A 23,557-nucleotide genomic window follows, 5' to 3' on the forward strand; every position below is an offset into this window, starting at 1 on the left:
TTCAGGCTTCCTTTGCTTGGCAAATGAACGTTTCTTGTAAAATAGTCGGTTTTATCGCCCTACTCTCGTAACTAAGTTACGGACGACACACGTCCACTGACGCTCCGGGATTTTTTTACAACGTTAACTTTAACTTGAAGTGAGATTGCCAATATGAAGTTTTGTAACTATAAATTAGTTTTGTTATAATCTTATAGGATCAGATAAGTAAAATATAGAAAACTATGAAAAAAATAAACAGGTTTTCGAAGTTGGCTATTAATGTGTATCGTTTCTCATGTATAGATAGGTGGCATATCTTTGACCTGGCCAGCAAAGTATAACAATTTTATTTGTACTCAAATGATGGCAAAAACCATACTAATATAAACAATATCATATTTCCAGAGCACCAGAGATCCTGATGGGCGCGAATCACTACACGGCAGCGGTCGACGTCTGGTCGGTGGGCTGCATATTCGGCGAACTGCTGGGCAGGAGGATCCTCTTTCAGGCGCAGAGTCCGGTACAACAGGTATGTAACGAGATCATTTACTTAACTAATAATTATGGGTTACATAAAGGGTAAGAGATGCGTGGATCTGCTATAGGAGGCACAACAAATCGTGGCTACGGTATATCCGAGAGTGGACGAGTATTGCCAGCGTTGAAGAACTATTTCGCTTGGCATTACATAGAAAAAAAAAAGTTGCTGAGCTGACAGCTAGCCTACAGCAGTGGAGAGCCATGTTTTAGAAAATCTCATTGAAATTGTTTGGTTTGTATAGGAGATACGAGGTTATCGACTTTTAACTTTTTAGGCAGCAAGCGGTTTTTGAGTCACAAATGAATATTTGCGAAGGTTAGAAAAGGTTGGATGCGTCATACCAAGGATCTCAAAAGTTAGGAAAAACCTATGAGCAAACCTATCCAATAAGGGCAGGATATCTAGCTTTTTTATTTTTATATCCATATGGTATTTTTGCGTCTCACGGAAACACATGGTTGATGATGAATAACAGGGCAGGTGCTGTTTAGTATGAATAATGTATCAATTATTATGTCGACTAATTGGCATTTATATGTATATTTTTATTCGCAATTGAGTACTACATATTAACATCAATGGATTGACTGACTGAATGAATGACAAAACGAATCAATTAACATTCACCTAAAAGGAAATGCCAAAATAAACAGCAAATCACGTGATATTTTTTTAACAGTTTCCTCGCCTGACTTGCCCCTCAGCATCTACTGCGAACTTTTCAAGGAAAATAATAAAAACAAAGTACTGCCGTAATTAAATTCTTTCTCACGAGACGCTTTATGATCGCAGCACGTGATATTTTGACAACTTTGAGGGTTAAAAGGAAAAGTCACGTGAAGCTACATAGCATGGTGTTACATCTACTTTCGTCGTTTTGAGAGAAACCAACACGTTTGGTGTAATATAACAAGGAATGCTGTGTTTCTGTAATTTTGGCTCCCAAGTGCAGTTGATTTTTTTTCTATTGTTTCTTCTACTCTTAATAACAGTTTTGATAGTTGTGGCCGCTATAGGCGGTCTACAACAAATTATTGAATGTGAAAAAGAAAGAAAAATATTAATAATTTAGGTACTGACATAAAGTTGTTGGTAAATAGATCCCGTTCAGCATTTAGCCAGGCAGCTTATGCCTGACGGTAGTTTTCAATTGTGACGTGACCAAATTCTTACCGGAGCATAGTCCTAAGACAGTTACTAACTTTTAATGTATTGCATTTCAGCTGGAGTTGATAACAGAACTGCTGGGCACGCCGTCACTGGAAGACATGCGGCACGCGTGTGCGGGGGCTCGAGCACACATGCTGCGCCGAGCACCGCGCCCGCCAGCACTCGCCGCGCTCTATACGCTGTCCGTGCAAGCCACGCATGAGGCCGTGCATCTACTCGCACAGGTAACTAACCCGGGAATAATAATATCAGGACAAAATAATATCATCCATATCAATTCTAAATAGGTTCCCAAAGGAGATCTACTAGTCGGCGTATGTGTAGGGCAGACATGATTCACTGTCCATTGGTGTCTATTCATTCACGTTTGGGGAAATGTGGGGCTTATGACTGATACTTTTACGAGTTCCGGGAGCCATGAAGCTACCCGTAGTAGGTCAACGGTCACATATCCATGGCCAAACCATGGCTGACAAAGGATCTTGGTATCTTTTATTTTGTGGTGTCTTTTACTTTCATCAAATGACGAATGAGACAGACTCTTGCCGACTAAAATTCACCATATTCCCTGTGGAGCCCTTTGTGTACCTGAACCCTGGAAATTCCTTCGAACGATTCCACAGCTTCGACAAATAACGGTCCTCGAGGGTCCCGCTGGGTTTGCCGACTCCCAGCTACTCCAAATTTTTCTATAATTTGCAATTTACCCATTCCAGATGCTAGTGTTCGACCCTGCAAAGCGCATCTCTGTAGTGGACGCGCTGGCACACCCATACCTGGAGGAGGGGCGGCTGCGCTACCACTCGTGCATGTGCAAGTGCTGCTACTCCGCCCCCGCGGCGGCGCGGCACTACTCGCCCGACCTGGAGCCCGCCGCGCCGCACGCCTTCCACGACGCCTGGGAGAGGAAGCTCACCTCCGTGCATCAAGTTAAAGGTACTGGAAGAATATGCTGATTAGCCTTTGTTTTGTTTTTTTATGTCCATGTAGTGCCAACTATGTGCTAGTGTCAAGTGTTCTGGTAGCTATTGTTACTTATTGGAAAAAGAGGCTGTCTATTGCTAAAAGTAACTATAGTGAATTTTTATCGGGAACAAATGAAGAGCGACATGTCATTTGCTGCCAAGGCATATTGACGACATGTGTCGGTACATGTATGGTCTACTTTAGTAGTGGTGACCTTTAAAATATATTGAATTACAGAGAGAAATGTGGTGAAATATATGGGGTATGCCCAAATACTAAAAAGATAAAAATAATATCTAGGCAAAATAAATATATAAGATAAAGTGATCTATAAAGCCAGTGTAGTAAATCCTTTACCCTCCCATATTAATCCCTTTATTTTTGGTGCATTATTCATTTCATATGCTTAACATGTTACAGAGGAGATACACAAGTTCATAGCGGAACAACTGCAGACGTCCCGCGTGCCGCTGTGCATCAACCCCCAGTCGGCGGCGTTCAAGAGCTTCGCAAGGTAAGGGGCCGCCACATCAACCGCAACCAACCGCAACCAACCGACACTAGGTGATTTCTTTGCGATACGTAACCTAACACGCCTTAGCGACCACCCGCACCCATATGGGCCACGACGTTTCTCAAAAACACGTGCAGACAACACTGAGATTCTTTCGAGAACTTTCGACTGTGATTCGCTCTGAAGCTACGCGACTTCTTGCGCGGTAACAAAATCCTTAGTGTTGCTTCCTTTCTGGCTGACGAATGATTTGGCGCGTTTTTCAAAAGTAGATTTGCAATTTAATTTTCAAAGCTAGTATTGCGGATGATAAAATTTGCAAAGTTCCAGTGTTGTCTCCACGGCTGGCGATGTTTACGATAATAAATCAGAGAAAGCAAACAGTCATCACAACTGAGTGTGGCACGGTGCGAGTCTGTTAGTGTGTGCACGTCTGTCGCCGCTGTGCCGCGCGAGTAGCAGTCTCACTCGCTGGTCGCAGGACGCCTATGTCGCCCCACCCCGTCCTCCCCAACTCCCGCCCTACTCTAGTCTTGCTACGTAACTTGTGCCTCGTTGTAAAGTAACTCACACGGGTCGATTTTGCTAGAACCCGACTTGTGCATGGGTTGATCTTTATATTTTCTTTTAAATAAGTTTTGTTCCCCGCGCTGCTGCGCTCTCATACACACATACGCCGCCGTTTTCGAGCAAAATCAACCCTCTTGAAATGGTGGTGTGTCCCGCTTCACTAGCACCGCTGTTCACTCCCGTACGGTAGTTTTAATTCTGCTTTTTTGTGTGTTTTGCGACAGCTCTAGGGCGGGTTCGAAAGCAAAAGTTTGTTCCCCTTTCAAGACGGCGGCAAAATATCTACTGCTATCGCCCGTGATATTTCTGTGCGCCGCGTAGCGACTCGCGACCAGCCCGTAAGCGTCCGCACGACCACTCGCACGCGCACGTGCACGGGCGGCACTCGCACGGGCGGCACTCGCACGGGCGGCACTCGCACGGCAGCACTCGCACTCGCACGAGTCGAGCCGTTGCCGGCCGTCGTCTCCTTTCAAAAGGGTTGATCGTTAGCTAGTGCTCGCTCCGTCCTATCGGTTCGGTTGCAGTGCATGCCTTTGGTAGCTTCGCACTTGAGTTCGGTCAACATGTTTGTGTTTTATGTTGAGTTTTTTTTTGTTTGCTGACAAATAACTCACTACTTTATAAAAACAAAATGTTACAAACAATATTTTTGGCTGCCTTAATTTTTATGAAGTCCTCCTATTCAAGTTTTATTTTGTTTTCATTTCCACCAACCAATGAACCGAACTCAAGTATGTCGCCCAATTTCTTCTAAATTGACAAAAACATGTTTCGATTTTGAAGAAATTTCAGTATCGAGGTTGAGTTTGATTTTGTACGATTTAGTTGTGGGTCTGACAGCCTTAGAAGAAAATAATAGTGAACTTTAAATATGGACTTTATTCCTTGGGCTTAAGGTTGATATTTAAGGGGTGAGGTTATTTTCTATCAGGGTTGTTTCGTAGTGCATGCGTAGAATGAGAGGTGCACTGTGCCGAGCACATGGTTGTGGTGATACTCCATTAATATATTTTTATTCAGTAGTTACTGTAGAGTTTGATTTGTGATGCAGTTTTGCTATCAGATTTCTCTTTTATTATCATAGATTTTGTTCGAAAATGATCAATGCATGTTGGTTTGTATGTTGGATTCATGACTTACAACAATTTTCAAACCCCTAAAAATGTAATAATAATCTAGATTCTGATAAATTTAAATAAGTATGTATAGCTCCAAACCCATTGCCAGTTAACTTTGTTTCCACTTTAAATGACAATTAGAAAATCAGTCTTTTGAAAATTACTCACGCCCACTTTCTCTATCAAACCTTCAGTTAAGTCCTTAGATCTCTTAAATAAATAGTCAATACCCCTAATGAGTCCAACACACAAGTCCGTGGCGTGGGTGTGGGCCGTGATCACCTCGCTAACCGCCGGGACCCGCGCTTGCAGCTCCACAGTGGCGCATCCCTCCGAGCTGCCGCCCTCGCCGCACCACTGGGAATGACGCCCCGCCCTGCACAGGACACAACGCCCTATCCCTGTGGAGTAAGGCACATTGTCCCGCGGCATCGGACCACTACAGCAGCTATACAGTTACTGCATATTCGACGCTATTCCCTGTGGAGTAAGGCACATTGTCCAATGACGATAGCCACTGCAGCTGCGACCGCACGCGATATCCGACGCACTTCCCGTGGAGTAAGGCATATACTGCATTGACGGAAGGCCAGCATATCGCTGCTGTATGACGGCCGTTCCCAATATTCTATCTATCTACGGTTTTGCTAACTAGAGATAGAAGTTTCATTTTACTTGTGTCGGGTTGATGTCAAGAATACTATCTAGAGATCTGTAGAAGACCTATCTCGAGTATGCATACCACCGATAGATAGAGTATTGGGAACGGCTGTAGATCGTTGACGGTTGTCGAAGGTCGATTTTGGATCGGTGTGCTTTGAACTCGTATGTTTCTTGTCACCTCTATGTGCATATATTTAAGGTTGAATGTTGTAACTGTATGAAATTTTATTGTAAAGAACAAAATTTTGAGTGATTTTTGGTTTCTGATATACTCATCGCCCTAATCTGCTTTAAATATAATTGTAATAATTGTAATTAGTAGATGTTATTCAGTAGTTATATTTAAATATAAATAAAAGGTGATGATTATTACTTAAAATTATACGTGAATATCTCAAAAACCAAAAATTGAACATTATAAACACATCATCTGCCATTTATCCCTATTTATATTAAAATGTTATTTTGTATCCATAAGGATAAATGTGCAGCTTATTATAAACCATATTTACATTTTGTCTGTATTAATTTAGATTCAAATGATTTATACAGAAAAAATAATATAAGAGTTCATCTAAACACAGTTTAGTTATGTAAACTGGAATTTCTATTATAAACATTGAAAAAAAAAAACCTCGTTGATATTCAGTCAAAATCGACCTTTATCACCGAGAGTATAGAGTTGTAAGTCCAGTTGAAGTCTACACGTCACATAAGTCGGGTCTCTTGTAAAACCGCCTTGTTTTGCTTTTATTTGACTTTACTATGAATGTAATAAATTTGGATTGTATAAATACCGCATCATACCTCATCGCTGTAACTAGAAGGCATTAATATTACGCGCATTGTTGTATTATGTATACGTTGTGGAGAAGTCTTACAATTTATGGGTAGATAGGCTTATAACAAGTCTTATTAAATTAAATTTTAAATAAATATAAGCAAAATTGGCTAATAAAAAAGCTACAGAAATGCTTTCATAATAAAAAAAAGAAAGTAAAATATACAATTTGCAATCAAGTCCAGCTACCCTATTCCAAAATGCATTTGAAGTGTCTCCACAAAGCGCATTTGTCGTAAGCAAAGCAAAACAGCGGATTCGCGACTACACTACCAAAAATTATTCATTTCTGATATTTACTTGTAACGTAGCGTGTAGCTAATGTGTGTAGAATAATATAGATGGCTGGTTTATTGTGAATATTATCGATAAGGAAAAGCAAACGATTGGAAAGGATACTAATGTTGATGGCCACAAAATTTTATACAACGAATTGTGACGCCTTTGCGGCTGAGAAACTGCCGCAAAGTAATAACGGCGTATGCAGTCTTGATTGAGAATGAAGATACGTCGTTGTTACTTTTGACGGTGGAGTAGGTAGGGGATCTTATCGAGATTGAATTGAAAGATATTTGTCGGAAAGGAATGGTATAAGATGGGAGGCGGCCAGGTCATCGACCCGCCGCCTCGGCTCGGTATATACAGCAAAGAGAAGCTTCACGTAGAATTAGGTTATGTTTCATTTATCTCCGCGATTCCATGTAATTGTAAGTGTGACGTAGTGTCAATGTGTGCCTGATTGTGTTTCGTACGGACGTTGCAAGCAATAATTGTTGCAATATTATATACTGCGTATTGACATTTTAATTTTATGACTACGGATTTATTGATTTATATGTGTTCTCTTTTAATCTCCTTTGTGGGATGGCTACAGACGACAGTTTTACACTTAATGCAGAGTTCAGTTGAGTGTCAACAAGAATCTCGAACGAGCTGTCGTGTGTAGGCGTCCTAGCGTGTATTATAATTACTAAGCTTAATCCTAAACACCATTGTATGTAACATCGACTGAACATTTTTACGTAGTTAGGTTAGAATAGTACTAGATATATTAAACTACTAATTTACTCGATGCAATGAATATAAATAGTAAATAAAATAAATGTATGAGTAATATTCACATACTATCATTGCAGTAGTGAGATATTTTATAGCGAAGTGTTTGTAAATGTAATAAATACATGTGTATTTCACGCATTTAATAGTTATATTAGAGGTTTGATTATTGTACTGGGATGTGTTAGTGTGCGTGAGTCTTACGTCATTTTGTCTAATTATTGGCAATGATAATCTTATATGTACAACTACGTGGTGGGCATGCAAGCATTCACTGTCTGAAAATATGGTCGGTATATATCTCTAATTCACAGTGTTGCAGTAACACGCGATGTCCGTTTGCACGTCCATCTCGTAAACTCCAAAATTGATGTTTCAATATAAGTTTTAAAGTAGTATCACTACTGTATCACGCTGCTAACATATAATCTAGCATAGGGAGACTTTGTGTGAATGTCGCCAGACGTCGTAGCCTTAAAACTAGTTCAAAACTATATAAAAGATTAAAACATAAAAAAACGTTGTAAATAAATGCATAGTAATAATGTTAGTCTAGTACGGTACGGGATGTAAACCGATGTAGCAAGCCCATGAATTGTAGGTCCTTGTTCGAACTGCTGCTTGACCCGTAAGATTAAAAGCCTTTGTTCTATAGACGGTAGACAGATATTAGTGACATATTTACAGTTTTTGCGTTGGTTGTTAGTGAGAATTGTACATAGTTAAGGGGTCTGGCAGCGGTTTGAATGAGACTTTGATGGTACAAAGGAGGCGAGCTCGATGTTGTTGGGTTTTAACTGCCGTCTACTCTGAAGGTCTTTCCGATGTGGGTAGTTGTTACAAAGTATTTTACTAAATGACTCATTATGAGGAAATTATCAGCTGTGTAAACCAACTTTATGGGAACATCCATTTACAAAAACAAGTTTGATTTAAAACCCTACATATTCCACTAAATTTTGTCACCCATAACTTCGTGTAACCTCACTTTGAACCAGTAGGTGACGGCTAAAACCATACAAGCGAGTCCCGACAGACCCACCTTGCCTTAACTCAATAACTGTCACTGTGATCCGTTACGCGTAGATTTTGAAACCCCGCACCCCTCACACTGTGTACTGTACATAATAAACGAGTGCTCGTTAAGTAAATATCGTCATTGGTTTATTAGAAATTTGCTTAATTATATAAAAATGCTGTATACTACGTGTCCTCCGATGTGAAAAGACGTTTGATTGTATGTAAATAGGGATATAATAAGTAGAAGAATATTGTTAGGTTGGGGTGTTCAGTTGTGTGCGGAAGAAATAATTGTAAAGAAATAAACTGACAATGAGTCTTATTTTGATTTTGATGGCAAATAATGTCAATTTAAAGGAATAATTTGGACAAAACTGATACACTTAACGCAGTTGAAAAATTGGTTAAATACTTCAATTGAGCTCAACTTGATCAATCAGGTTGATCGACTTTTTAATTCGCAAAATGATTGGCAATTACCACGTGTAATCAAAATTAACATACAATTAATTATACCTACCTCATAAATGAAAACAAAACTAGAGGTAAAGAATTCAAACAATGACATGGTGAATTTCGTTCGCGCGGCTGTCACCCCGGCGGAGGATAAAGGGCGGCTCAATATTGCGGCGCCCTAACGAACACGCTTCTTACTTTATGTAATTGTACGTATTGCGTTTCCAGACTTTCAGAGATCTCGTATTATTTTAAGTTTTAAGTACACGACTGTTCATTTTACACACAAGTGATCTTTAGTTGGTAGGACGTCACGTTTGTATTGTACTAGTTCCCTGCGGCCAGTCAGCCAGGCTTTCTGTTCATGTTAACTGATCGCACACTCGAACGTCCCCCCGCGGATGTTCACTTTCTTTATGTTTCGTGTAAATATTAGCGGTAATGCGGTAAGACTCTTAGGTTTGTGTTAACAATTAGATCGCCTTTGTTCTTAGTTTGTGTTCAGTAATCCCACATTAATTTTGTATAATAATTTCCACAATTATATAAAAAAGTAAAAAAAAAATACAAAATATGAGAAAATGAATTTGTATTCTTCGTTTTAATGATTTTATTATTATGACATTTTGATTTAATTACTATTATTACCAGTCGTAATGTAAATAAATACTTTGTGCACTGATAGTCGTGTTTAAGTTAACTTTAGATATTAATATCAAATGGCTGTATCGATTCTGTTTATGTAAAGCCCAAGACACAACGTTCACTATAAGACTTAGTAGAGATGTTTCCTTTGCGGTATTGTCCTTTATCATTTTGTAATGTATAGAATGGTTTAGTTAACAATACATGTCACGACGGATATTTAAGTGTTTGTGATTTATTTTCACGTGTACACAGCAACCCAGAAACTGTCAATGTAAATATAAATGATACGTGTTTCTGTCGTGTACGGAGTTAGTTGCATTTTACCATTGTTGCGAACTGCCAAAACTATTGTAATAATTTTGTAGCGTTTTACGTATTACACCACATGGGCAACACGATGTAATTCAATGAAACATTAGAAATGGAGCGATGGAAATTTTGAAAGGCATAATTACAATATTTTAATGTTTTTTTTTCTGTGAATTTTATAGTCTTAACCCATAGCGCTGTTTGCTCAAATTGCTATACATACGCGTATACTCATCTTAATACCTATAAAAAGTCATAATTTCTGTCGTTATTTCTGAGTTTATCCTAATTTTAGCTTAGTTTGATTTGTACTTGAATTGTAGGTTTTAAGATTTGATGTATCTGCCTGTGTGGTGTATATCGTACGCGTAGCTCGCGAGCCGGGTAGCGACCGAGGCCGGCCAAGCGACACTGTGTAACAATAAACTACTGCATAATTATACACCAGACTTTTATTTTACACCTTACTATACTTACCTTCATCGCGGTCAAACCTTAAATAAACACGATTCAGTTCATAAACATTGACATAATGTATATTCTAGCGAAAGACAATAACATCTGTCTGTACTAATACAATAAAGAGGGTTTTTCGCTTGTTTGTTTGGAAAATATAGAGCAATGAATCATTTTTTTTTTAACAGAATTATGTTTGATGTTTTTGTTCAAGTGATCTTTTGCCCTCGCGTAGTTATGGCAGTCTTGCTAGTGTCTGTGTTAGTGTGCGAGTTCGAAGTTTGGTGGGTTACAAGAGGTAGGTTATCTAGTGTTGTGCTCGTGCATATTTTTTGGTTGCTTGCACAAAACCATTGCGACCACTTCCTGCGCGTTCACGGCACATTCGCCAGATGTGGACGCACCCTAATGGATGTTATTACAAACCTTCATCTTCAATGTCCTCCTAGCCGATTACCGGCTACGGCGGCTGTTCTCATGTAAGGAGATTAGCCAGCTGCGCAGGACATATTACAGTGCACAAGCATTTGCGCAGACGCAGGTGCACTCACTATTCCTTCACTCTCATAGCCCGATGGGACAGCAATCTGACAAGACCGGAGAGAGATCAGGCGCAGGACCGACATTTACGTGCTCTCCGATGGACGGGTGTATCAATCACCAACTTCCAGGCTCCGGGCTGCTTTGTGAAAGTCTTCTAAAGCCGCACTTGCGACAGCTAGACCAACGAAGCAGTTATCCTCTTCAATCACTATCTATTAAAAATATACCGCTCCAAAATCCGTTGCGTGGTTTTAGATTCATCTTGCGTAGGGATAGAGGGACAGAGAAAGCGAATTTGTTTTGTACTATGTAGTGATGAAGTAAGAGTGATTTATCCGAATACATTATCTGTAGTAATAACGCCATTGTGACAAGATTTCGTCCTAATGGATTTTAACCTCTGAAGGGACTAAAGATGATGGTGTGCGGTAAGTAAAGCTGCTTGGAAACATTCTCAAAACAATACAATTACCTACTTATGATCATCGTCATGATAATATGTGTATAAAAGCTAGTACCTAATGATGACATCACTGCTATGCTAGTTGGTAGTTCCCTGCACTCAAAGCAAACTTAGAACAGAAAAAGCAACAGATCCTAGTGTTGCCGCCTGCCAGACATAATTTATTTTCTCGCTTATGAAACCTATGTAAAACCTATGTAAAATACACTTATTAGGTCTTAGTTCTTAAAGTATGCAGTTTGGGGTCTACATTTTCACGTTTAAACAAACCTTGTGTCTGCAAAATGTTGCCAAGTATCAATGATGTTCTGTTAGTAATTAAAAAGTTATAGGATAATTTACCATGAATAGATCACTGTTTACAAAGCAGTCGAATATCACGACGTTCTAAAGGAATTGCATGGTAAAATGTATGCCAATAATTAGTTTATATGAAAACTAGCTAATGGCCAAACGTTCGCGTAGCGGAAACTTGAATTTCTCCGAAGTTTATGCATGCACTGATTTCATTCATACATAAATAATGATGCGCACTAATTTTTGGACACATCTCTTTTCTTCTAAAGTCTATGGATTAAAAAAAGTTCCGCCAGGACAACGTTCGCCCAGCGGAATCAGTTTTTGGTGAATTTCTCCACAATGGCTGCATACACAAATTTTTATTTACCTTACACAATTATAGAAAGTCTTAAAAAAGTCATTCGACTGATAAAGATATTTCAGTTTTGGTTTTGTTAACATAGGTAATTTGATACTAAAGGATTTACGATGTACTAAAGGCGTTCCTAGAATGATTGAAGAAAATTTCGCATATTTTGCCTATACCTTTTGAATATTTTTAATATTTGTATACGGTTCTTCAAACCATACAGACAGAATTGTGTTGCTGGGGAGTTGGTTCCACCACTTCTTCCCAGCAAAAACACAGGAAGTGGTGAAGGGCGGGCGTTTTGGGGGCTGTCTTTTGTTTTGACGTTCAAAAAGTGCAGATTTTCAGTCTACTTTGAATAAATGACTTGATTTTTGATTTGATTTTCAATATACATAGGTTATTGGGATGTAGCGGCAGTCCAAATTGAAAATCCTTGGCTGGAAGCTGACGTCAAACAATATGAGGTGAAAGGTAAGTATTTATTTATTTATACTACTTTTTGCACAAACAGTACAATGGCGGATTTAACGCCTATTAACCTTAAGTATTGACTGTCCATACTCATCTACTGAGTTTTTGTTTCGTGCGGCTCTGCCCAGGCTCTGGTGGAACCACTTCCTGTATCAGGATAGAATAAAGTTAATGAAATTCGTAAACTAGGGGTAAAATGCTAAAACTAATTTAAAAATTAACAAGGCTTTCTCTAAAGAATTATTTTCTTTTACCAAAAAAAAAAAGAGTTTGCAAAACCTTATAGACTTGGAACTTGCACAATACTACAGATTGGACTAGGAGGATTGCCACAATTACGAGTAGGCAGAAGATGACTTGAGGAAAACATGAAAAAATATTCTTTTTAGGTAATAATATAAAAAAATGTTTCGTCCCTCTATATTTTCTGAGAAACTTCTTCTGAGAACTTATCGATGATAGTATCCGTCAGTCTTAGTAAATTATATGTTTACGTTTGTAAGAACAAACATATTATACATACATATGTTCCTTGTTCGTGGGAAATAACTCCTAGTACGTCGATTGGTGAATAAACTATTAATGTTTGTTAGACATTTATCTTTATTGCTTGCATACAATAATAAATATACTTACTTATCGCTGGTCAGGGGCTCTTGTCATTACCTAGAGCACCTCGGGAGCGGACACTGTCGAGATAATGGAGAAATACGTGATTGTAGTGCTCAGTGTTGTGCTAAGTAAGTTATTTTTATATTCATTAATTTTTCAAATTTTATTATGACAGTGATTTTTTTTAAAAAAAGGTAAAGTATTTGGCAGTTTTTTTAAATGGCAAGGCTTTTACTTTGTTACCGGATGGTGTAAGTAGTTTTTGTTTACTTTTCTAAAAATTCTCGCGCATCTCGCTGTTGAATATGAACTAAAAATTTTAGTATAGCAAGTTAAGCAGTGACGATATTTATGCGTTTTCTCATTTATACTTTTATATGTATTTCTGCACATATTAAATAAATATGTGCAAAATAATATAAAAATATTCTCTTACTTAGTGTGAAACTGCACCGAGTTCTTAATTCTAAATATGAACTAAAGCCGTTATTCCAAATGTTTAAATTATTGCATCGTTAGTCTAGTAGTCGCAAGTGCCACATCAGGGCATCCGTTCCTGACGTTCGATTCCCAGATGCCAGCTAAATAAGATTCTAAAGACTGCGATTTCATAATGTTAAAACTTATTTTCTTGGGAGACCGTGTTGGGAGACGAAGTTATCGTCTGTGATTGCATATAACTATGTGGGTATAGAGTATGTATGTACCTAGGTAACACGCGGTAATTTTATATGACTCATTAAATGTATAGCCATGACACTGCTATTGACCCAATAAGGAAAGTCGCCAATAATAAGTGAAATTATCTCCACGACAATGAAATAAACATCCGACAAACATATAGGTAGGTAGTTGCTGGACGTAGAAATACTACTAAGTGGGGGACCTCTGTACATTTGCTAGACTATAACCCTTCTTAGGTTATGATGTCCGTCTAGCCAATTATCAGATACGGCGGCTGTTCTCATGTAAGGAGATTAAACAACTGCGCAGGACATATAACAGTGCACAAGCATTTGCGGAGACACACTATTCCTTCACTCTCATAGCCCGATGGGACGGCAATCCGACACGATCGGAGAGAGATCAGGCGCAGTGACTGCCTCGTTGGTCTGGCTGTCGCAAGCGCGGCTGCTGAGCTTGAGGTCTCGGGTTTGATTCATAAATGTTGGTCATGCGCCTGATCTCTCTCCTTCTTGGGTACGCGTATAACGCATGACTCCATCAAAGCTATAGCCAAAATAATCCTCAAATTGCATACTTTTTCCACAGCCTCAACAGTTGTCCAAACGGCCTACAGACCAAACGCGTTAAAACAATACCGCAAAGACTATGAGTACAATCCTAAGACAGATGCATTCTACAAACTGCACATTGAGTCAGCTAGGCATTGGGAGGTCAAGGACCGATGTAAGGTAAATAACCAGCACTTCTTCATTAGCCTGTCAAATGTTGAAAAACTTATTTATTTATTTATTTTTTAGGAAAACCAACAGCTATACAAAAAAAGAATAGACCATGGATAAAAAGACAAAAAGCCAATTACAGGTTTTCACGGATAGCAGTAGTGTAACACACTTATAGCTAATCAGCAGATCTACTATTAGTACACTGAGAAATGTAGTATTTAATTGATATTAATTTTTGAAAAAGTCAAGGTTTAGCTGTCTACGAGCTACGCTACTCTTGGTATTGAATGGGTCAAAAGAGTACTCTTTACACAGTTTATTGAAGTCTTTGCTCGCTCGCAGTATATATGTATTATGTGAATCTACTACGTCATTAACGTAATACCTACTGGGTGTAAAACATCTATAACGCAGAAAAGTTTCTTTGGCGACTCCCCAAGAATTTACAATGCAATTCACAATGAAATCAAAATATTTACCCGTTATAAATTTTAAAAACCTTACGAAGAATTTTAACTGAGATAATGTTACTACACCGACGATGAGTTTTTAAATGACTAATTTTCATGTTTATATCAGAATCGTATCCTAATTGAACTTTTATCACTTATTTCTATAGTCATATTCTTACATACATTTTGACCTAAGTACCTATCTTAGGTTTTACATACCTACAATAAATGACTTTGACTTTGAAGGTGGAGGGAGCAGAGCCAATGGTCCCGATATCAGACTTCGATATAATGCAAGTCCACGCCATGCTGAAGCAGTTCGGTGACATCGGGAAGTATGTGTGGGTGGGAGACGATGGACTCAGCCACGATTCTGCTGAGGAACCTGCCATTATTGATTGTGAGTTATCATTTATTTCACTTTCTATAATGACGTTTCGTTTGTAAAGTATAATGAAGTAACACTCAATGCGGGTTGGTGATTTCAGACTATCCAGTAGTCCAGGTTTCCTCAAGATGTTTTCCTTCACCTTTTTATCAGCCATTGGTGTCTAAGATATACTTAGAAAGTACATACAAACTTAGAAAAGATGCATTGGTACTTGCCTGACCTGGAATCGAACCCACACCCTCATACTCGAGAGGTTGGTTCTTTACCCACTAGGCCACCACGACTTTTATGACATGCCAGCTGGTAATACTTTTCTCCATTGAAATCGCCAATCCGCAATGAGCAAGCTTGGTGATTAACACTCATTTCATCTTTGCATAAGAAAAGACATGTGCCCCGCAGTGGTAGGTTGGGTTGATAGTAAAAAGGTGATGATGATTCTTAGTAAATGCTACTAAATGAAAGGGTACAAACCGGCGTTATTGCAAGATGCAGATGCAATGGGTTTACCTATCCGTTGATGATTCAGTCGGGTCACGTCAGACTAGCTGAGCGTGGGTATTTTACGCATGGCTAAAGAATACTGTTCGTGGTAACAATAATAGAAAAACATAGGTATACTTGTCTATAGGTATTTGGAACAGGCACATTGGTAGAATTCGAGGAAAAAAAATGGGACTACATGGATTGTCTATCAGTAACTAGTCAAGCGTGGTCTACGATTAATAGACACGTAGGTAGGTACATTACATAGAACAACGAATATGTAGGCACATAGTGTATTCAAAGGTAACAAATCTTTACTATTATTATAAAACTGAAGAGTTTGTCTGTTTGTTTGCTTGAACGCGCTTATCTCATTAACTGGCGTGTCCGATTTAAAAATTAGTTTCAGTGTTAGATAGGCTACTTTTTGCCTCGGTACAGGCAATAGTTCCCACGTTAAGCGGGCGAAACCGCAGAAAGTAGTGTAACTATATTTTAGCAGACTAATTACCGGATACCGACCAATGCATTATTTTGTATGAAATGTCGCGATAACTGTTGATGTGAAGATGCTTCACCTTTATTCAGTACAAGATAAACATTGAAATCATATGTATCTACCTATGTAAGTATGTCCTGTACTGTTATTATTTCCTATTTGACATATACCTAAGTACATTATGTATATCAAATTAGCTAGAAATTATAGGTCAACGCTTCCCGAAAGGTGAACCTAGACTAATTCTACGTAATTAGGTGGTTAGTTCTCATAACTTATTACATATTATCAAAGTAAATAACTATTTCAGTTCAGTAAATACCTGATCATCTGTGTGGCATGTCTTTGACTTATTTAGGCAACTATTCTTAGATATTTGCGTGCTTAATGAACTACAAACAGTAATTAGGGATAGATATTTTCTAAGTAGGTATATTCGTGGTTAGTTTCAAGTAAGTAGTCTGCTCTAAGGGTAGACTTATGTAGGGGGAGTCCAGCGTGGACGATCAACACGCATTCGAAGAAAACTATTTATTTGACGCAATATGACGGGCACAAAATAACACAACGGAAAAAAAGTAGAATAAAGAAAAACAATTATAAGAAAAATAATAGTAGAATTTTGCGTCATATCTGCGCAAAAAGGTCAGCGCCCAGCCGTTCAGCATACATGCATAGCATGTTGCCTTCGAGCTCGAAACCACGAAACGAGAGCGAGAGATTTGGAGATCTCTCACAAAAGACGCACCGTCAAGAAACTTTGTACTTATCTCTCTTTTATTATTTTTAGTGGATCCCGAAGATGATGACATAGAAGAAACAGGGGAGTGCGACGTGGTGACGCGTGATGGTGACATAGAAACCATGTATTGCTACCGAGATCTGCCGTTTATTTGCAAAGTGGAAGCTAAGGACGCTCCCTATGACCCACATTGCAATGTCTTTGGAAAAGGTAGTATGAAAAATAATAATGTAACCAGTGTGCAAATCCTTGCTAAGATTATAAAAGCGAAAGTACTCCACTTATGTTTTCTCTTATGTACTCTCTTATATACTTTCTTATGTGCTCTCTTATGTACTCCCTTATGCACTCTCTTATGTACTCTCTTATGTACTCTCTTATGTACTCTCTTATGTACTCTCTTATGTACTCTCTTATGTACTCTCTTATGTACTCCTATTGTGTGCTCTCTTATGTACTCCTGTTATATTCTCCCTTATGTACTTTCTTAGATACTCCTCTTATGTAATGGCGTCCACGGCCGATTTCGGCCACGGCGGCTGTTCTCATGTAAGGAGATCAGCCAGCTGCGCAGGACATATTATAGTGCACGAGCATTTGCGCAGACATAGGTGCACTCCCTATTCCTTCACTCTCATAACCCGATGGGACGGCAATCCGACACGACCGGAGAGAGATCAGGCGCAGGACCGACATTTACGTGCTCTCCGATGCACGGGTGAATCAATCACCAACTTCCAGACTCCGGGCTGCTTTGTGAAAGCCTTCTAAAACCCACAAAGCGATTTCGGCCCGACTCGGGAATCGAACCCGAGACCTCGTGCTCAGCAGCCACACTTGCGACAACTAGACCAACGAGGCAGTTTCTCCTCTTATGTACTCTCTTATGAACTCCCTTATATACTCTCTTATGTACTCCTCCTATGTTCTCTCTTATGTACTCCCTTATGTACTCTCTTTTATGCTTTCTTATGTTCTCTCTTATGTACTCCTGTTATGTTCTCTCTTATGTACTTTCTTATGTACTCTCTTATGTACTCTCTTATGTACTCCCTTATGGACTCTCTTTTATACTCTCTTATGTACTCCTCTTGTGTGCTCTCTTATGTACTCCTGTTATATTCTCTCTTATGTACTTTCTTACTTTCTTATATACTCCTCTTATGTACTCTCTTATATACTTTCTTATGTTCTCTCTTATGTACTCCTGTTATGTTCTCTCTTATATACTTTCTTATATACTCTTCTTATGTACTCTCTTATGTACTCCCGTATGTACTCTCTTATGTACTCCTGTTATGGTCTCTCTTATGTACTTTCTTATATACTCCTCTTATGTACTCCCTTATGTACTCCCTTATGTACTCCTCTTATGTAATCCCTTATATACTTTCTTATGTAGGTACTCCTCTTATGTTCTTTCTTATGTACTCCCTTATGTACTCTCTTATGTACTCCTGTTATGTTCTCTCTTATATACTTTCTTATATACTCCTCTTATGTACTCTCTTATGTACTCTATTATGTATTCTCTTATATACTTTCTTATGTACTCCCTTATGTACTCTCTTATTTACTTTCTTATGTACTCCCTTATGTACTCCTCTTATGTACTCCCTTATATACTCTCTTATGTTCTTTCTTATGTACTCCCTTATGTACTCTCTTATGTACTCCTTAATGTACTCTCTTATGTACTTTCTTATGTATTCTCTTATATACTTTCTTATGTACTCCCTTATGTACTCTCTTATATACTTTCTTATGTACTCCCTTATGTACTCCTCTTATGTACTCCCTTGTATACTCTCTTATGTAGGTACTCCTCATAAGAGGAGAAGAACATAAGTTCTTTCTTATGTACTCCCTTATGTACTCTCTTATGTACTCCTTTATGTACTCTCTTATGTACTTTCTTATATATTCTCTTATATACTTTCTTATGTTCTCTCTTATGTACTTTCTTATATACTCCTCTTTTATACTCTCTTATATACTTTCTTATGTACTCTCTTATATACTCTCTTATATACTTTCTTATGTACTCCCTTATGTACTCCTCTTATGTATTCTCTTATATACTTTCTTATGTACTCCCTTATGTACTCCTCTTATGTAGGTACTCCTCTTATGTTCTTTCTTATGTACTCCCTTATGTACTCTCTATATTATTATTATATACTTTCTTATGTTCTCTCTTATGTACTTTCTTATATACTCCTCTTATGTACTCTCTTATACACTTTCTTATGTACTCCCTTATGTACTCTCTTATATACTTTCTTATGAACTCTCTTATGTACTCCTCTTATGTACTCCCTTATGTTCTCTCTTATGTACTTCTGTTATTTTTATTTATTTTATTTATTCTTCAACCTTATCACTAACATTACAGATATACAATCCAATGCGTTAGTTTAGTGAGGCACTTATATGTATTATTATTCCCTCTATGTACTCCTGTTATGTTCTCTCTTATGTACTTTCTTATATACTCCTCTTATGTACTCTCTTATATACTTTCTTATACAAGGTGTTGATTTGCATTTGTGCCATAGTTCAGGAGGAGGACATACAATACGTAAATAATCGATTGGAATTACAGTAGATGGGAAATAACTAATGTGCACTGCTTTTTTTGTCATTGTAATGTCGTGGTATTTTCGAAGTAATCCAATTTTATTAATGAAATTTATGAGTGATCGTTGCGTATGCTTTGTGTTTGCGTTTGTGTGAGGGTGCAGCACGGTTTTAACGTCAGTAACATACGCGACAAGTTTAAATAAGGCTAGATGACATTTACGGATTTCCGAAAAAAAATTAAAGAAAAAAAATTACATACCAATTTTTTTATTGATTTGGGTCGAGAATCATTAGCATAATTACGTCCTTGAATATGGCACGGATGCAAATCAACAGCTTGTATACTCCCTTATATACTCTCTTATGTACCCCCTTATGTATTCTCTTATGTACTCCCTTCTGTACTCCCTTATGTACTCTCTTATGTACTCTCTTATGTACTCTCTTATGTACTCTCTTAAATACTTTCTTATGTACTCTCTTATGTATTCTCTTATATACTTTCTTATGTTCCCTCTTATGTACTACTGTTATGTACTCTCTTATGTACTCTCTTATATACTTTCTTATGTTCTCTCTTATTTACTCCTCTTATGTTCTCTCTTATGTACTCCTCTTATGTTCTCTCTTATGTACTCCTTTATGTTCTCTCTTATGTACTCTCTTATGTTCTCTCTTATGTACTCCTGTTATGTTCTCTCTTATGTACTTTCTTATATACTCCTCTTATGTACTCTCTTATGTGCTCCTCTTATGTTCTTTCCTATGTACTCTCTTTTGTACTCTCTTATGTACTCCCTTATGTACTCTCTTATGTACTCCTCTTACGTACTCCCTTCTGTACTCTCTTATGTACTCCCTTATATACTCTCTTATGTACTCTCTTATATACTTTCTTATATAAAAAAATATTTATTAAATACTTATTTAAAAAAGATATCATCACAATACTGACTCAGTCGCACCATTAGAGCCAGACAGCTAGATGAACATCAACATTCACACATCACAACACCTACCTTCATAACACAAATACACACACTCATTCACACAACAAATAATAATAGTGCATTGCCTGTTATCCGCCACTCTTTCGACAAATTATCATTATTGTTGTATTAGTGTACTTCATAATTGGCGTAATGTTTTGTATGATGATTTAATGTAATGTACTGTAAGCTGTGAAGTTACCTATCATAAATAAATAAAATAAAATAAAAATAAATATACTCCCTTATGTACTCTCTTATGTACTCCCTTATGTACTCCTCTTACTTACTCCCTTCTGTACTCCCTTATGTACTCCTGTTATGTTCTCTCTTATGTACTTTCTTATATACTCCTCTTACGTACTCTCTTATATACTTTCTTATGTTCTTTCTTATGTACTCCTGTTTCTGTCTCGGTTTCACACCAAAATACGTTACCGATTTTAAGTGGGATACAGATGTACGTAACATAAACTTGTGCAATTAAATCCTACTACAATATAAGAAAGGATACTAGATATAGGCTACTCTTTATCCAAATGCGGTAAGTACTTCACGCCGCCCGTAGGCGAAACCACGGGAAACAGCGGTTATATCTAATTAATGCTATCAAAATTTTTAGTCTCGCTTAACTTTTACTAATAACGCTAAACACCTACCTAGTACAGCGGTTCCCGAATTCTTTTGGCTTCGGAACCCTTTTCGTTTCACCATTTTTCGGCGGAACCTTAGCAGTAAACTAAAGAAGTAAATACGCTTAGGTACGGCTCGTAGCGTATGGTAGCGCACCAAATGGTTATATGGTTAGAGGCATATTCAGTATACTCAGGCGTAGCATGGCTATCTGCCACACGGGCCAGAAAACAATTTAGCCGCCCTTGACTTTGTGTATTATGTGAATAGTTTTCAGTTTGAAGACAGACAAAGTAAACGCAAAAAGAAATAGATTGGGTTTGTACAGGTGCGAGGCGAGCGAGCGCGATTTTTTTTTACTAAAAGAAGAAGTTCCAAGCACCCGCTAGCATTGAAAGACATTCAGTGGTAGTCGGATTTTTTTTTAGTTTAATTACCTACACAAAATAAACAAAACCACTGTAAATTAATAAGGTCTCAAAAAGTACAATATTCACACAAAAAAGCAAATTCAAATGAGTAAGAAGCGGCTAGCGAAGAAAGCGCCATTGTTTTTTTGAATCAGAGGGATAAAAAATAAACATCAAAGGAAACCTCGACGGAAGAGCGCGAAAGTTTTTCGGTGTTGGATACCAATTAAACGAACATAAAACGCATCACACGTAACATGGAGTCGCGAGCGAAGCGAGCGCGAAATTTTCGGATTCATGGAGGTGCAAAAATTGGAAATAATGTCGCACTTTGATTCATGGTAAAAATAGACTCTGAAAATACTCGTATGCCGTGTCATTTCACGTCCTAACCCCATTTGGGAACCGCTGACCTAGTAGATGTAGCAAATGTAGTTGTTAGAAAGAAGAAAAAAAAACTATTTTTCTTCCTTAATTCCCATTCTTACTGATGAAATATATATAGCCCTACAGTCGGTAGCTTTTATAACACAATAACACTCAAACAACATTTTTTTTTCTAGACTACGTACACTACCCATTAGTGGGAAGTTGCTACAAGATCCCCAAAATCGCGTACTCATGGAGCGAGGCTTACTCCGAATGTTTTGCGGAGGGGGCTCATCTCGTGGTCATCAACTCGGCGATGGAACACGAAGCCATTTGGAACCTCACGAACACAGGGCCCAAGGTGCCAGGTGCCAGAGCATCATACTTCTTCTTTGCTGGCTTTAGAGCAGAAAGACCGGTGGGATTTGAGCCTGTTGAGTTTAGGACTATTTTTAGTGAGTATCTATTGCGTTACTTCAGTTGCGTTGATATAAGTTATATATTCAATTCAATGCTTATCATAATTATTGCGTACCATAATAGATAATTTAGCCACAATTATGGACCCTGTCGGGCACAGGATTTAACAATAGAAGGAAAGAGGAAAAACAATGTTATGGCAGTCAGCCAAAAATTTTCAATGATTGATATAAAAACATCTGCCTATCAGACCTCCTCAACCCAGTTACAGGTAAACCGATAAGTTTGGTAAGTTTTTTTTGCCAGTCTTTCTGGCTTCTGTAGGGTTTGTGACAACCCTTCACGACTGCTAGAGATGTTCAAATCACAACAATAGGGCGATGGGTCCTCTGATAATATACCACCTCAAGAAAGTAGTCGTAGTTTCTGAAAGTAATTAAGTTTTGATCATGTAGCAGATAATGATGGAGCTTAAGCCACCGAATTTTTTTTTCAGACCAAACCTTAGATGAAGCTGGCTTCAACGCGTGGTCTGAAAACGAGCCAAACAACGCCCTCCACAACGAGTACTGTGGCTCCATCTTTCAGAATGATGGTAAACTAAACGATCTGGACTGCTCTCATCATTTCGCATTCATTTGTGAAATTGAAGTCACTTGGAGTCCATAGGTGACATATAAAAGACGGACTTTATAAGTGTTATATTCAGAAAAAAACTGAAAGGTACAAAAAAACAAAGGGCAAGTTTAGGAGGTTCCCGATAAAGTTCTAGATAGCCATCTGACAGAACATGCCGTAGAATAGAAGTCAACATTAAAACATTTAGAACAAGATCACTTTCTTGTTCTAAATGTTTATGGCCTTACTACAAAAACTTAAACATCTGTTTTACACTTGTCTAAAAAAATTATGGCTGCAAAATGAATCATATGTCAACGTCATAATTTGACATTTTTTTAGACACGTCTTAAACTGACGTTTAAAAGTTTTTGTGTTAAGACGGTCAATGTTTTTTAAGCTACACAGATTCACAGCGTTCTTCTGTTCTCTTCCTCAGAATATTTTGAATTTTATGACTATTAACTAGCTTTATTTAAACGTACACTGAAAGGAACAG

The 23,557-nt window shown here is 38.0% G+C and overlaps 2 protein-coding genes across 4 annotated transcripts in view; both read left to right on the forward strand.

The window, feature by feature from the left end:
• LOC124630948 (serine/threonine-protein kinase NLK) overlaps positions 1-10,302 on the forward strand; it is a 109,048-nt gene extending 98,746 nt beyond the window's left edge. Inside the window, exons 6-10 of one of the 3 annotated variants that reach the window (XM_047164995.1) lie at positions 388-514; positions 1,750-1,920; positions 2,413-2,632; positions 3,083-3,176; positions 3,971-5,321. In XM_047164995.1, the coding sequence (XP_047020951.1) occupies positions 388-514; positions 1,750-1,920; positions 2,413-2,632; positions 3,083-3,176; positions 3,971-4,067 (709 nt within the window). In that variant the 3' untranslated portion in view covers positions 4,068-5,321. Of the gene's footprint in view, positions 1-387; positions 515-1,749; positions 1,921-2,412; positions 2,633-3,082; positions 3,227-3,970 lie in introns of all 3 variants that reach the window. The other 2 variants (XM_047164993.1, XM_047164994.1) reach the window with 2 other exon arrangements.
• Positions 10,303-13,046: 2,744 nt separating this feature from the next.
• On the forward strand, positions 13,047-23,259 carry LOC124631537 (macrophage mannose receptor 1-like). Its single transcript, XM_047165984.1, has 6 exons — positions 13,047-13,185; positions 14,330-14,472; positions 15,165-15,318; positions 17,085-17,246; positions 22,215-22,475; positions 22,937-23,259. The coding sequence occupies exons 1-6, from the start codon at positions 13,146-13,148 to the stop codon at positions 23,107-23,109; spliced, it is 933 nt and encodes a 310-aa protein (XP_047021940.1). The 5' UTR covers positions 13,047-13,145; the 3' UTR covers positions 23,110-23,259.
• Positions 23,260-23,557: the final 298 nt, after the last annotated feature.

This window comes from Helicoverpa zea, chromosome 6 (assembly GCF_022581195.2).
Source record: "Helicoverpa zea isolate HzStark_Cry1AcR chromosome 6, ilHelZeax1.1, whole genome shotgun sequence".
NCBI classification, from domain to species: domain Eukaryota; kingdom Metazoa; phylum Arthropoda; class Insecta; order Lepidoptera; family Noctuidae; genus Helicoverpa; species Helicoverpa zea.